This window comes from Marmota monax, unplaced genomic scaffold, assembly GCF_021218885.2.
Source record: "Marmota monax isolate L192 unplaced genomic scaffold, Marmota_monax_Labrador192_F-V1.1 WCK01_AAM20220418_F8-fsc00020, whole genome shotgun sequence".
Lineage (NCBI taxonomy): Eukaryota > Metazoa > Chordata > Mammalia > Rodentia > Sciuridae > Marmota > Marmota monax.
This window is the reverse complement of record NW_026692912.1, coordinates 14398440-14414449: the sequence shown is the minus strand read 5'-3', so window position 1 is coordinate 14414449 and position 16010 is coordinate 14398440. Positions and strand designations below refer to the sequence as shown.

At 37.1% G+C, this 16010-nt stretch overlaps 1 protein-coding gene across 2 annotated transcripts in view; it reads left to right on the top strand.

The window, feature by feature from the left end:
• The window catches only part of LOC124097343 (complement C5), a 47332-nt gene extending 32586 nt beyond the window's left edge, over positions 1-14746 (top strand). The window contains exons 12-18 of one of the 2 annotated variants that reach the window (XM_046451780.1): positions 812-1015; positions 1791-2000; positions 3226-3355; positions 5427-5492; positions 6914-7111; positions 13485-13580; positions 14541-14746. In XM_046451780.1, the coding sequence (XP_046307736.1) occupies positions 812-1015; positions 1791-2000; positions 3226-3355; positions 5427-5492; positions 6914-7111; positions 13485-13580; positions 14541-14545 (909 nt within the window). In that variant the 3' untranslated portion in view covers positions 14546-14746. The remainder of the gene's footprint in view (positions 1-811; positions 1016-1790; positions 2001-3225; positions 3356-5426; positions 5493-6913; positions 7112-13484; positions 13581-14540) is intronic. The other variant, XM_046451781.1, reaches the window with a different exon arrangement.
• Positions 14747-16010: the final 1264 nt, after the last annotated feature.

The window sequence follows — 16010 nt, the reverse complement described above, 5'->3', positions numbered from 1 at the left end:
ATGTTTAGGTTCCCAGTCTCAACCCAGGTATAACTAACTACACAGATCAATGACTGCAGCATGCACAGATTCACTTGAGCCCTTACTGAATACTTAGGCATTGTGCTAAGAGATTTCTGAGGAACAAATTCATTTATCAGCAGTAAGAGTTGGAAAATATCATCTTTGCCATTTTGTGTCAGAGGAAAGGAGACTTCTACCTCTGTTTTGATCTCTGTTTTGATCAAATAACTTGTCCAGAATTAATAAGTGGCAGCACCAGGATGCAAACCAATGTGTACCTGACCCCATATCACAAGCTAGTAATCTTTCTGCTGTCTGAAGGCAGATTTTCCTGCCACGATATCATTGCTGTCCCACCTGTGTTTAGGAGCATTCCTCTGTATCATTACTTCACAGAGATGGTGTCTGTGATGTTCATTCATAATTTCTGCCCTCCAGTACTTGAGTTGGTGCTACCTCCCATCATTTTCCCTCTCTTCCCTCAGTCCCTGCCCTCCCATCCCCAGAAAGAGTAGTCCAGCTCATGTGGTATTTCAGGAAGGGAGCTGGTATTTGTTCCTGGAGCATCTTTCTCTCTTCATTTCACCAAACTTTTCCACCATGGCCCATAATCCCATCATTATTTACCATAGTCTTTACAAAATTACTTGAAACTGCAGCTGTACAAACATGGAGTACTAGAGGATTTTTTTCCCCTTAGCATTTGGAATTGTGAAATTTAGAAATTGAAAAAGTAAAGAATTTAAAAGACGTTTTACAAAAAGCTTGACACACAGTTCATGTGTCTTTTTGAAATTTTCCTTTTCAGGTCAAAACTGATGCTTCAGATCTTCCAGAAGAAAATCAGGCCAGCATAGATTACCGAGCAATAGCATACTCATCTCCCAGCCAAAGTTACCTTTATATTGATTGGACTGGAAACTATAAGCCTCTGCTAGTAGGAGAATATCTGAACATTACTGTTACATCCAAAAGTCCGTATATTGACAAAATAACTCAGTATAATTACTTGGTAAGTACAATAATGATAGACTTTCATCTTATTTTCCCATCCTGAACATTTTGTTCTTTGGTTTATAGAGAAACATTAGAATGATGCTTTGCATTTATAAATACAAACCATTTTCATGAACAGTTAAAGGGATCTTTGAAGACATTTTGACTTTACATGATATTTTTTAACCCTAACCTCCAATATACAATATAATCTATGTTTAAAAATCTGAATCCCCAAATAAGATACATTTAACTTATTATTTTGGTGGTACTGAAAACCTGGGGCCCACATATGCTACGCAAGTACACTACCACCAAGCTACATCCCTAACCTCTTTTAACATATTTATTTTGAGAAAAGATATTGCTAAGTTGCCCATGCTGACCTCAAACTTGTGATCCTCCTGCCTTAGCCCCTTGAGTATCTGTAATTATAGGCATTCATAGCCAGGGCAAGTGCATCTATTTGTTTTCTTCTTTTTTCCTGGTGCTAGAGATTGAACCCAGAGCACTCCACACCTGAGCTACATCCTCAAGTCCTTTTTATTTTTTATTTTGAGACAGGATCTTGCTGAATTCCTCTCTAATTTCTAGATATGTCATTTTGAACTAAAATCAGTCTGACTTTTACTTAGTTTCTAAGCCTCAGATTCTCCAGTGGGGGTACTATGCCTCTCTTCTCTACTGTAAGAACTGGAACATACACATATGTCAAATTTTTTCTTCAAGCTCCATCCTGATGCACAGGTTTTGTTTTTATACTTATTTTCACTGCCACTGTTTATTTTTAGATTTTATCCAGGGGCAAAATTGTACACTTTGGCACAAGAGAGAAGGTTATAGATTCTTCTTATCAAAGTATAAACATCCCAGTGACTCAGAACATGGTTCCTTCAGCTCAACTTCTGGTCTATTACATCGTCATTGGAGAGCAGACTGCAGAATTAGTGTCCGACTCAGTCTGCCTAAATGTCGAAGAGAAGTGTGACAGTCAGCTCCAGGTGAGACACAAATTATATGTCACAACTGGATTTTCTTCTGAAGGAAGGAGGCTGTGAAAGTGGCTGCCTCTGAACAGTTCTGTCACATACAAATGTTTTTTTCTTTTTCCCATGACCTAGGTTCATTCGCCTCTAGATGCAGATGCATATTCTCCAGGCCAAACTATATGTATTAATTTGGCAACTGAGTCAGAGTCGTGGGTGGCAGTCACAGCAGTGGACAGTGCTGTGTATGGAGTCCAAGGAAGAGCCAGAAAGCCCATAGAAAGGGTTAAGTTGTGCTGTTCTGGGGTCACTGTAAGAAGTGTGGCTCAGTGCAGTCTTCAGCAGGGTGGCCACCAGGACAGGTTGGGGGAAAGTTTGGGCAACACGGCCTGCTTCTCCACAAGGTCCTCAGCACAGTGGGTCTTAGGAAGGTCAACCACCGTCAGCTAATATTTAAGCACAAATCAGTGCTTTTTTGCTTTCCAAATAGAGATCCAAGCACTTTAAAAACACACGATCATGGTAGCAATTGTATTTATGGGGCAAAAGCACCCTCAACTCAGAGAGCTGGAGGATTTAGGGTAGCATGTGGTGGTGGGGACAGAAGCAGCACAAGAGAAGCCTGGACACAAAATCTTTGGGTTGGTTTATTTAACTCAATAAATCTGTGGCGCAGAAGAATTTGACAATGACTCAATTCCCTAAGTTCCCGTTTATTTCCACTACACTCAGCTATTATTGTCTTGGCTTGGGTTTGCTTGAACAAGGGAAGAACAAACTAAGAAACAGCAAAGTTAAAACTGCTCACAGAGGAGAGGACATTTGAAGTCAAAATTAAAACTGATTTAGAACTGTCCTTCCTCACTTAGAACCTAGAGCCTTCTCTTGGAAACATAAGAGGGTATGTTCTTTTTCTATTTAGCAACTAAAAATTCATTTGTTGATTCGCTCCTTCATGATTTCACCTATTCATTCATTTGTTTTAGACATTGATTGCAGCATGTATTCTATGTACAAAACACCTTGGGTCAATTTCAAAGAATCTTCAGTCCTGGGTGAATTTTGAATAGGCATGTATTTATAATTATAAAATCACAAAACTGAGGCATGGAGATGGGAGATTTTGTCCTGGATAAATCTGTGCCCTGTGCATCTCACAGGTTGTGCTAACCACTCAATGGCTAGTACCTTTAGTTCTTCACACACCTGAAGAAGCTCATCCTTTTGCCTTTCTGGACAGGCGTTCCAAGCTCTAGAGAAGAGTGACCTGGGCTGTGGGGCCGGTGGTGGCCGAGACAATGCAGATGTGTTTCATTTGGCTGGACTCACCTTCCTCACCAATGCGAATGCAGAGGACTCCCAAGACTATGGTAAAGCCTGCGTTTATCACTGAGATTGACTTTGATCATTTGCTTCCCAACTCTCCTTTTTGTCCCTTTTCCAGAATATTCCCCACAATGATCTTAGAATGCTGTGACTACATAACTCCCCTGTATAAAGTGTTCCAGCGGCCTTCAAGATAAAGAACAAGTTCTTTAGAATAGTACTCAACACCTTCTGTGATCTTCTCCCGGATCTTCCAACAATTTCTCACACTGCTGTTCCTGCCTGTCTACACAGCACCAGGTGTAGCTCTGATCTGCTGCTGTGCTCTTCATACCTTTGGGCCTTTACTCATGGAAACTGCTTTCCCCTTTATTAGCCTGGAGAAGCAAGTAGAAGAATCCTCTCCTCTGGGGGGGCCTCTTCCCCACACAGAATTGATCACTCCCTTATGCTTTAATAGGAGGGTCTTGTAGGACCAGGTCTACTTATAACATGACAGCACTGGGTCATTCATATCCTCACACTCAGTTATAGTCCTGTCTCACCCACAGCCATGAGGGCTCTTCACAGGCAGCGACCACATCTTAATCACTGTCCTTTGGTTTTAGAATGGTTCATAATTACTCTTGGTACTCTAGTATTCATATTTGTATTTGTAATAATATAGCTCAAAGAAAAAACAAGAAAAAATAAATTAGTCAACAAATCTTTGTTCACTCTAAATGCTTAGATAGTTCTCTATAATCTGGGGTCAAAAAGTTTACAGGATTCAAAACCTAATTCAGATTTAAAAAAAAAAATCAAACTATAGATCATGAGCTCCACTATGCTGAAACAAGTCCTATTAAGATGCGTACTTCCCCAATCTTTTTTTTTGTGTGTGTGTGTTGGTGCTGGGGTTTGAACCATGGGCCTTGTGCATGTGATGCAAGCACTCATATAACTGAGCTGTATCTCCAGCCCTATGATTTCATCTCACTCCAGTCAGAATGGCAATTATCCAGAATCCAACAATAAGTGCTGATGAGGATGTAGGGGGAAAAGGCACCCTCATACACTGCTGGTGGGACTCCAAATTGGCGCAAACAATCTGGAAAGTAGTATGGAGCTTCCTTAAAAATCTTGGAGCCACCATTCGATACAGCTATCCTATTCTTTGGTCTATACCCAAAAGACTTAAAATCAGCATACTATAGTGACACAGCCACATCAATGTTCGCAGCAGCTCAATTCACAATAGCTAAACTGTGAAACCAACCTAGATGCCCTTCAACAGATGAATGGATGAAGAAACTGTGGTATATATACACAATGGACTATTACTCAGCATTAAAAGAGAATAAAATCATGGCATCTACAGGTAAATGGATGGAGCTGGAGAATATCATGCTAAGTGAAGTAAGCCAATCCCAAAAAACAAAAGGCTGGATGTTCTCTCTGATAAGTGGACACTGATTTATAATGGGTGGGAGGCATGGGGAGAATGAGGAACTTTCATTGGGCAAAGGGGAGGGAGGGGTGGGAAGAGGACATAGGGTCAGGATAGATGGTGGAATGAGATGGATATCATTACCCTAGGTACATGTATCACTGCACTTATGGTGAGATGCTACAGCTACATTGTGTACAACCAGAGAAATGGAAAATTTTGCTGTAATTGTGTACAATGAATCAAAATGCATTCTGCTGTCATGTATAACAAATTAGAACAAATTTAAAAAATTAAAAAATAAAATAAAAAGATGTGTAGTTCCCAATGCTTAATCAGAAGCAGGCTTTCAAAACCGGTTTCTCAAGTGAATGACTTGTGAATATTTTAAATACTTAGTTTCATGCATTTTTTTTAATAGATTTTTAACTCCCCCTGCTTCTCCTTGTCTCTATCTTTTGCTTTTGTTTTAAGTGAAACTGGTAGAGAAATTCTTAGGCCACGAAAACGTCTACAACAGAAAATACAGGAACTAGGTACTTTAAAAGTTTCATGTGATTGTAAAAAGGTTATGATCATATTGGCGATAATTAAATGATATGAATGTTTTAAATAGTTCCATGCAACTTTTTTTTTATCAAGCCCCCTTTCTCTTTGTCTCTATCTTTTGTTTTTGTTTTAAATAGATGAACCTGGCAAAGAAATTAAGCTAAGTTCATCAGGAAATCTGCAACAGAGAATAAATGAACAAGGTACTCTAAGAGTTTCATGTAGTTGTAGAACATTTCTACATCATTTGAAATGATGATATGATCATTAAAAACTGGAGAAAATGAAATATTATGTAATTTTACTTAAATAAAATGGGTGGAAAGAAAGATATATATGGATGTCTAGCTCACCTCCCTCAGAAAGATTAATCCAAATAAATCTAGTAGTTCATTTTCTATAATCTTAATATGAGGAGAACAGGTCTATATCAGATCTATCTCTAAAATGTAAATTATTAATTTGAATTTATCACAAATATTTTCTCTCTACAAGCTCCATCTAACAATTAAAATATTTTTCCATTTTATTCTGACAAAATCCATGATTTGAGGGGCTGGGGTTGTGGCTCAATGGTAGAGCACTTGCCTCACATGCATGAGGCACTGGGTTCGATCCTCAGCACCACATAAAAATAAAATAAAGATATTGTGTTCATCTACAAATAAAAATATATTTTTTTTAAATCCATGATTTGATTAACTTTGGAATATATGTAAAAATATATTTCTTCCATTTCATATATTTAATAGCTAATAACATTCTGGATTATTCTTTGGAAATAAGTCCAGTGGGAATTATTTAAATAGTAATATGATAATCAGTCATGTTAAGTAGAAAGAACATCAATCTGGAATCTGTAGCCTGAGTTCAACTAGTTGTCATTCTTATAGTAATATAATGACTTCTTCCATTTGCATATGAGTTATTATACTTCATTTTTTTGAGGGGGGATTACTGGGTATTGAACTCAAGGCTGATTTACCACTGAGCCATATCCCCAATCCTTTAAAAAAAAATTTGAGACAGAGTTAAGTTGCTGAGGCTGGCCTTGAAATTGACATCCTCCTGCCTCAGCCTCCTGGGTTGCTGGGACTACAGGCTTGTGTTAGTTTGTCTTAGTTACAGTAATTCTAGCTTTCAGTAATTCTCTGTTTTAATGATATGATAGTTGAGAAGTTGATTGAACACTTATAGTGAAGGATGATGGCACTAGTAGACATCTACAAACCATATCCTATAAGGAATATTTGAAAAAGAAGGCTATTTAGCTTATGGAAAATAATTCTTATATAATAACAATATATACTTTCAAATATTTAAAGTCTTCTTAGATATTTAACTTATACTCAAATGCTGCTGAAGCCAAAGTTCCAGGTTTGAAAGTTTATAGTTAACTTGGTTGCAGGAAGCCCTTTAACCATTTAGTGTGAATTGGGATGGACCACCTGGTGGGGTCACATTCTCCCTAATCCTACTGTAGTTCCAAGGACACACTGGAACTATGGCTCCTGTGGATAAGGGGAGCATTTGGTAGTAGAAACTGAGTATTTCTTGAGATTCCTTCTAAACCTGAGATGCTGACTCAGCCTGATCAAGGGCACTTACATTATTACCCTTTTAGCTGCTAAATACAAACATCCAGTGCCAAGGAAGTGTTGCTGTGATGGAGCCCACCGTAATGATGAAGAAACCTGCGAGCAGCGGGCCACACGGATCACCAGAGGTCCAGCCTGCATCAGAGCTTTCAAAGATTGTTGTATCATCGCAAACCAGTACCGAGCTAACACCTCACATAAAGAGATCCTTTTGCTTGGGAAGAGTAAGTATGGCATTTTCTATAAGAATTCTGTCTAATGTGGGGAATTTTGTGTAATATTATACTGCCAAGAGAGACAGTTTTCACACTGTAGTTTAAGTAGAAACAACAGCTCCTAAATACCCACAGAAAATCTGTTATAATTTTGGGGAATTTGAAGAGATGTAGCACAGAGCAGAGTACACTAGTTCAGAACTAAGACTCAGTGAATGACTATACTCTGTGAGCCCCAAGCAGGAAGCTTGGACCAAATATCTGAGTATGTCTTTGAGTTCTAACATTCTGTGATGCTGTGGCATTACCATCATTGAAAATTCTGTTTATACATACACTGTCCAAATATAGCAAAAAGCTCTAAATCTAGCATAAGGTGAAGTGTGCTTATAAAAGTTAAAATCTTATTTCGGTTTCTTCCACAATAAACATTTTCAGAATTTATAGAACACTCAATGTGGTTTTAGAATTTTTCAGACTTTGTTTTCCTATAATTTTGTTTACTAGGTATTAATTTGATCTCATGGGGCCTTAGTATATAATTCTAATTTCTCTTCCATATTACACAGTCCTTTGCATATTTGAGAGCATTTATCAAAGCTCACTGAGTTTCCTTTTCTCCAGCCTGAGCACCCCTTTGCTTTGTCATTCTTCCTGTAACTTTGTCCCAAGACATTGGAAGCCTCTCTATAAGCTTTTTTCTCAAATTACGCCATTTAGATCGTCTAAATCTTTCTGTTTCAATATCTTTTTCTCTGTTTCAACCATAAAGTCAAATTGTATAAACTTTAGTTATTACAGATATGCATAAAGGTATATTTGAAATGTTCAATAATTTTCCTCAGAAATAACTGCTTTCATGAGTTTGGTTTATATTCTGCCACCCCTTTCCACCCCAAATATCCTTACACTATTGTGCATTTATGTATATAGGATAATGCTTTATTTACTGTTTAACAACTTGCTTTTTTTTCATATAGTAAAATGTATCTGACATCCTTCCAAGTCAGGCCATATAACCCGACCTCATTTTATTAATAGCAATATACTATGCCACAGCATGGTCGTTCCCTGAGGGGCTTTTTAGTCATTTGGAGTTTTTACTCATATGAATAATGGTGTAGTGAGCATCACTGTTACATAGGTACATGTACATATACACATACAAGCATACATATATGATCTTTACATATTCTTGCAAGCATTTCTACAGAATATATTATTGGAAATGAGATCTCTGAGACATAGGAGCTCTATGTTTAAAATTTGGATATTTTTGCCAAATTGCCTTCTAAAACTTTTTGCCAATGTACACTCTCACCAACAATGTTGTTGATATATATATATACATACATACATACACACACACACATATAAACAAACACTGGGAACAGTCTCACCATGGCACCATCTTTCCCCATTGTGCTGGATACCTACCTCACATACTGCATCCACAGAGAGCACTGGTTTTTCTGACAGCCATATCACACAGTTCACAGTCAACTACAGTCTGTAAAGACTTTTGCACATATTAAACGGCAAATTTCCCCTTTTTTTATGGTTGGGAAGTTGTATTTCTTAGAGCCAAAGGTAAAGCATTCTTTACCTTATGAGAACATAGTCAAAGCAGTATAAACACAGACTAACGAATTCATTTTTTGTGTGCTTAGATCAAATTCTAGCTCCTCAAGGATTGTATCACATGATCCCCTCTTTTAATAATTTAACTTATTTTGATTTTGAATTCCCTTAAAGAATTTTGTTTGTTCTTAAGCTCTTCAGTTTATAGCATCTTCCTTTCCAAGTCTCTTTCTGACTTTTCTGTCAATAAAAATGTAATTGTTTATACATCATTATATTTCCTTCTTTTAATAAGTAAAGAACATTTCTAAAATAAAACAATGCAAAAGAAGTCTAGGAATAGTGCAGTTCCACTTCGAAAATTACATACCATGACTTTGGGAGAAAAGACCACATGGAACTGGTCTATACTAGGAGGCAAGAAGGCATTGTTATTTGTATTTGGATGACATTTTAAAAGATAATACTTTATTTCCAAGTATTTAATTTGTTTTATTATATTGATAAATGGGGTTTTCCTCCAATCCCCTTTAAAATACATCGTTTTATTTGTTGTAAGTAATTACATTTACAAGGATACAGCGAACACGTTTACATACTATATTATCTTAAAATCCTTCAAGAGCTTCCTGTTACTCTTAGAAGATCCAAAAAGCTTTCATAAAAGGCTGGGGTTATAGCTCAGTGACAGAGTACTTACCTAGTATAAATGAGGCCCTGAGTTTTTCTCCAGCAATGCAAACAAATAAACAAATCAAAAAGCTTCCATAAGAGTTCTCATGGGATCTTCATGATTTGGTCCCAATCTCCCTCTTGAGCCTTATCTTTAAGCATATCTCTGCAGCTTTCCTGAAATGACTTTGTTCTTTATACTGACAATACCTCTTGCCCCTGAAGGCTTATTCACACCCTGTGTCTGGACCTGCCTGTCTTCCTCCATTTCCTTTAGGTCTCTTCTGCATCCTTTAGGTCTTGAGCTTTACAAACCTTTTGGAGAAACCTGCCTGACCCTCTCCTCTACCCAGGTTAGATGATTCTCAGGGAGGCTCCCATGCTACCCTGAACTTATGCTTTGGCCTTTGTCACACAGGGAGTTGTAACATGTGATCACTATCCTGTCTGCCTGCCTCCTAAAGCTTCAGGAGACCAAAAACTCTATCTACCTGGTCTCCACTGGGTCCTAAGAGCCCATCACATTAAAGGCTCCTAATTACAGTCTGAAGTCATGAATGAGCCATAAGTGGTTGAAACATTTCTTCCAACAGTATATTTATGTGATGACTTTGCTTTACATTATTTAAATTTTTAATGATTCCAAAACAAACTTTAGAAAAACAAATGTAGAGTTGTGTGTGGGGGGGGGGGGTCTTAACTAACAAAAATTTACTATGTTTCTGAAGTATTGGAGCAAACCATATGAAACTAATGTTTTTTGTAGGTTGAAAGTGAACTAACATCAATTCCAAGTGGTTGAACATACCAGCTTGTTACCCAATACTTTAAAATGGTGATTTCATATCTTCCTCTTTTTCCTCAAACCTTCCATATTTCTTTGAGTCTCTTTCTGAGCTGAAGACCTCACATTTTATTGAGAAAAACAGACCCTATCCATGGGAAAACTCTTATTTTCCCATCACCAAAGGAACAAAACTACCCATGATGTACACATATTCTCTCCTTTCTGAAGGAGAAAGTGTTCCCTCCTCTTTCTCTTATCCCACCCTCTGATATTTTCAAGGACAAAAACAATTGAGGCATGATTTGTTCTTCACTCTGCTGTTGGGTATTTAATTTCTTTCTTTATTTGACTACTGGTTTGAGGTTAACAACTTGCTGTTTCTGCCCATTTCCTGGTGTAGAAACTGAGAAACTGATGTGATTCCATTTTTGAGAAACCAGCTTCTACCTCAAGGCCTGTCCTAAGGAAGGAGGCTTGACCTTTGTCCTGAGAAAAACCACAGAGCACTCCTAAGCACAAACCCACCCTGCTGAGTTGTTTGTCTGCAAATAACAGGAGAGATCTGTGGCGCCAGGTGTCCCTGACTCAGTTAGGCTAGGTGAAGACCCATAGCAACCCCCTAGCAACCACCAATCAGCATGAGACAGGAAAAATACCTGGGATGCCACATGACCCCCCAGCAGTTTATGGTGGTTGATTACATGTTGGGAAACCATGTAGTTTAGCATGTACACCCCTCGTGGCCTAAACCAATCAATTCAAAGGAATCCCCCTCTTGTACTAACCAATTACCCCTACCCAACTTGTTCCCACCATTGAATGTGCTAATAAATGTTAAAAGTTGTTGTTTGACTTTCCTTCCGTATGGAATGATTTGCTGTGTGATGCTGTGACGCATAGAGTATCCCCCAAAAACCTATAAAATCTCACTGGACAAAGGACCAGGACTCACTCCCTGGGACGGCTGCGTTGGGAACAGTTGTGAGTCTAGGCTCAAGCTTGCAATAAAGACTCTTGTGTGCTTGCATCGGATTCGGCTCCTGGAGGTCTATTGGGGTCCCACGAATCTAGCATTACAAAACTACTGGTGAATTTTCAGATTTTTAAAAAGTTCATGTGGAATTAAGTATCATTTTTAAGCAGATGACTATCAAATTTATTCAGGTTGAGTCTCACCCAAAATTCTTGAAACCAGAAATATTTCAGATTTTGGATTTTTAAGACTTTCCAATATTTGCAATTACATAATGAGTTATCTTGGATGTTGGACCCAAGTCTAAACACAAAATTCATTTATATTTTATATACATGTTATATACAAAATAGTCTGAAAGGAATTTTATACAGATTTTAGAGCTAAACATTTCAGGTTTTCAGACTATGTATGCAAAATACATCCCTTTTCTCTTTGTCTCTATCTTTTGTCTTTGTTTTAAATGAATGAACCTCAAACTCCAGACTCATATTTCTAACTCTGTACTTGGTTGTCTCACAGATAATTCAAACTCAACATGTCCTAAAGATAACTCTGAATTCTCCCTGTTTTCTAAATGATATCACCACCTAGCCAATTAAGCCAGAAGCCTGAGAATTACCCACTCCATTAGAGAGTGCTGCTGATTCTACCTTCAAAAGTGATCCATCTATTTTTTATTTCTATGGTCTAAGCACAGGCCACCCACACTTCTAGCCTGCATGACTGTCATAGCTCTTCCTAACATACCCCTCCATCTCCTCTTTGCCCTGCTCCAAGTCATTCTCCAACCTGCATCCAAAATGATCTCCTTAATATAGAGCTTGTTCCTGGCCCATCCCTGCTTAAAACTTGCCCATGGTTTTTTCCTGCAGCTAGAATAAAATCCAAACCACAAGGCCCTGTTCCATCTCGAACCTCCCCCTTCTCTCCAAACTTTTTCTTGCACTCTTCCAGTCATACTGATCTTTCAGTTGCTTGACCCCACTAGGGTCTTTATAACACCAGGGAACCAGCTCCTCCCTCTCCCTGAGTGCCATTCCTCACATGGCTGGCCTCTCCTCCCCTTGCCTTCAGCTTCCATGTCACTGCCTCAAGAGCCACTCCTTTACACCACTCTGCACCACAACAGGGCTCCCCTCTGTTGCTTTACCTGGGTTTAACTGCTTTTTGTCTGTTCCACAAAACCATAAGCTGCATGAAGGCCAGCACCAAGTGTCTTGCTCACCATTGTATCCTTAGCGTCAAGTGCAGTGCCTGGTGCACTGAATATGCTCAATTAACTTAGATGATTTATGGTGGCATCTCTGCAAATGTAATGTCATCAGAAAGTTTATAACACATTTTTTTCTAGATAAGTTCTGAAAACAAATTCTTTCCTCATTCAAATTCAGTTTTTTAAACTGTCATCTTACCTAAATTGAATCTCTCAAAAGCCTCCTCCCTGTCCTGAGTGGTTACTGGCTGACCTTCCAAACTTTCCAGCTAACACAGGTAGAAAATGGTAAACTGGAGGTAGTGAGGAAGGGTCACGACTGGGTTTTCAACTAATATCAGAGAAGTCAAATCTTGAAGTGGTTTCAACTTGCTGACATCCTGAAGCTGAAATGACATAACAGAACTATTGGTATATTTTACTTTAAAAATAATAAACTACCGAAGGGAAATAACAAATAAAGGAAATTTCTCTTAACATGGCAAAAAACCTGTTCATGGAACCCAGGGCTCAAAAGTAGTAGTGTGAAGAGAACAGAAAGGGAGACGTAAGCGTTCAGCTGATCAGGACAGTGCTGGGGATTTCCGTATGCCATTCCATTTGTCACTCCTCACAATCACCTATGATGGAAATATCATCTTCACTTAGCAGATGAAGAAAGTGAGATTCAAAAAAGTCAGGTGACTTGCCTAAAGCTCAGAGCCTAAGTGAATGCAACAGGATTTGAATTCAAGTCTACATTACATTAAATGTTTTATCTTTTCATGATACTGATTGAACAAATTGAAAAATGGATATAAAAAGGATTTTATTAATCTTCAGATAATTGAGCTGTAATTTAGGGCTAAAAGGCATAGGTTTTGAAGTACAATTCTCATGTTTATTCAAAGAGAAAAGGGTTGGGAAAAAAACTACTCCAAATACCTAATACAGAGACATGTTTTCTCTCCTAAGTGAATGTGCATCACTATTAATGATGCCTATGTCAAATATAAGCTGGAATGAGACCATTATGTAAAATCAGAAATAATAAATATTGATCAAATGCTACTCATGTTCTCAGGATTGATTGTTACTACCTAAGGATTAACTACTTTGCTGTATATTTATGGCAAATTTAGATTCATGGCTTCCTCTTCCTTTATCCCATAAGATCCAAGACCTCAAATTGATACTCTACAGCATGGTGTGGGCCTTGGCTCTGAGACTCTTGGAGAGACTTCCACTCTCACACTGTCAGAGTGGAATGGTAAGAGAGTCACATTATCAGATTTTTATGAAGATGAAATAAAGAAGCATAGATATTGTTAATATCACAGTATTAAACAAATGTTGCTTATTATTTTTGGCCTCTACGGATGAAAGTTTAAGGAACACAGCCTTAGTATTTAGTATTTAAAAGTTTTTAAAGCATTTAACAGATAACATTTCCTCTAAGCCCTATAATACTCCTATAAAAGAAGCAGTACATGATTATTTTCTCCAATCAACACAGTGAATTTTAGAGGGGTTAAGGAGTTCTCTAAGGTCACATAAGGAAAGTCTAGGCTGATACTTGAAGTCACTTCTTCAATTTTCTATTTTATGACTGATGTTCTTTAAATTCTAGCATGACCTTTTCAATCTTAAAAAGAACTTAAATAATATTTTTACTTAGAAAATGCTTATTGAACAGCTAACTTATAAATAGATGCCAGAGAAAAGTACACATCATTATCTAATTATGAGAACTAGGACAACAAAATTGTTCTACTATAAAAGGCTAGTGAACTTCCTCTAACACTTAATGGCATAATCAAGATTAACTGCTATATGTGATATAGTTACTATAAGGTTATATAGTCAGAACAAAAGAACTCTTCTAGGCATTCAATAATCTGAATTCTGGTACAAGCTGTGTGGATAAGTAACTTAACCTCTCTGAATGTTTACTTGTAAAATGGGAATGGAATGAAATGATAAATGGGAAAATGCTAAGAGATCAACTCTTAGTTATTGTGGAGCCTATGCAAAATGTGAACTTACTGTATTTAATTACTCTAGAGCATTCTACATTATATTTGAATTTGTATTTTGGTCAATAGAAAAAGGAGAAATATCATTCTTAAAAATCTTAGGTTTTTTAAATCTTTTTTCAATGAACCTTAAAATTTGGGAAAAAATTTCACTACTTTGAATAACTTACTGATCATATCTTGTTGCCTTTCAGACTGAAGACTTCCAAAAATTTCAACTTCTTCCTAGCCATACTGGAATATGCTCAATTTCATTTTCTGGGAGGTTTAGCTTTTGTACATTTCACATATATTCTATGCCTTCTATTTTGCTGGAAACCAAAGGACAAAAATCAAAAATATATAATAATAAAGTTCCTTCCTTGTAATTTTGGAATAAATACCCTTGGTTCTATACGGAGTTTGTTTTCATAATTGTGATTTATCAAACCTTGTGATAAATGAGAAAGAAGTAGCTAAAAACAAATTTACCAGAGCATCTAAACTGCCACCTATGCCTGGTAATTATACTCATCTGACTTTCAAATCTCAAGACCTGTAACAGAGGACAGAGGAGTGTGTCCATGCCAGTCCCACTGACCACTGCAAGGAGAATTAGCAGCCAGCCAGGGCAGAGCTGGAAAACTCCACAGCACACACTGTGCTACGTGCTATAATATAAATTAATAATATAATATGACCATAGTTATACACGGGGCCACTGCAAAAAGGTAATTGTGCAGAGGGATATCGAGCCCCTAAAATGATGCTGTGCTTATGAACATAAATATTTTTATAATAATATGTAGATTTTTAAAACACTTATCATCCATATTGGTAAATTTTCATTGATGAAATTTTCCCCAGGTTATTTGCAATATAGTTGTCAATTTAACTCCATGATCAGTTTTCTACACTGGGCAAAAATATTTAAACCTCTATATTTTCATTTTTATTTTTCCAGATTTTTTTTCATCAGGATTGATTCCTTTTTATACAAATCTTTTTTTTTTTTTTTTTTTTTTTTTTTTTTTTTTTTTTTTTTTTTTTAGTTTTCGGCGGACACAACATCTTTGTTCGTATGTGGTGCTGAGGATCGAACCCGGGCCACACGCATGCCAGGCGAGCGCGCTACCGCTTGAGCCACATCCCCAGCCCCTACAAATCTTATATTAAGACTTTAGAGTTTATTTTTTCCATTTTGGTTTTGTCTTACCAAGAACTTCTGCAACTGTTAGTTGTTTTACTTTGATTTAATATTTAATATTTTCCAAATCTAACATATGTGTATACACACACACTTACACACACACACATATTTTGTTCATAAATTTCTAAATGTAGTTTTACCTTTTGAGAGTCTTATTGTTTATTTCTCCCTAACATTTATTATGAATTGAAAATAAGATTGAGAGTATATTTTTGTAGCAATGAGTGAACTATATAGGATAAATATGTAGGATTAAAGGTGTTGAAATATCTTTGGATCAAAATAGCAGGGTTAAAAAATTCTGCTTCATATTGACATTCTTTTTTAAAAAAAATTTTAGATGTTGATAGAGCTTTATTTTATTTATTTATATGCAGTGCTGAGAATTGAACCCAGTGCCTCACACATGCCAGGCAAGTGCACTACTGCCACAGCCCCAGCCCCTGCCCTCATGTTGACATTATTTTTTGCAATA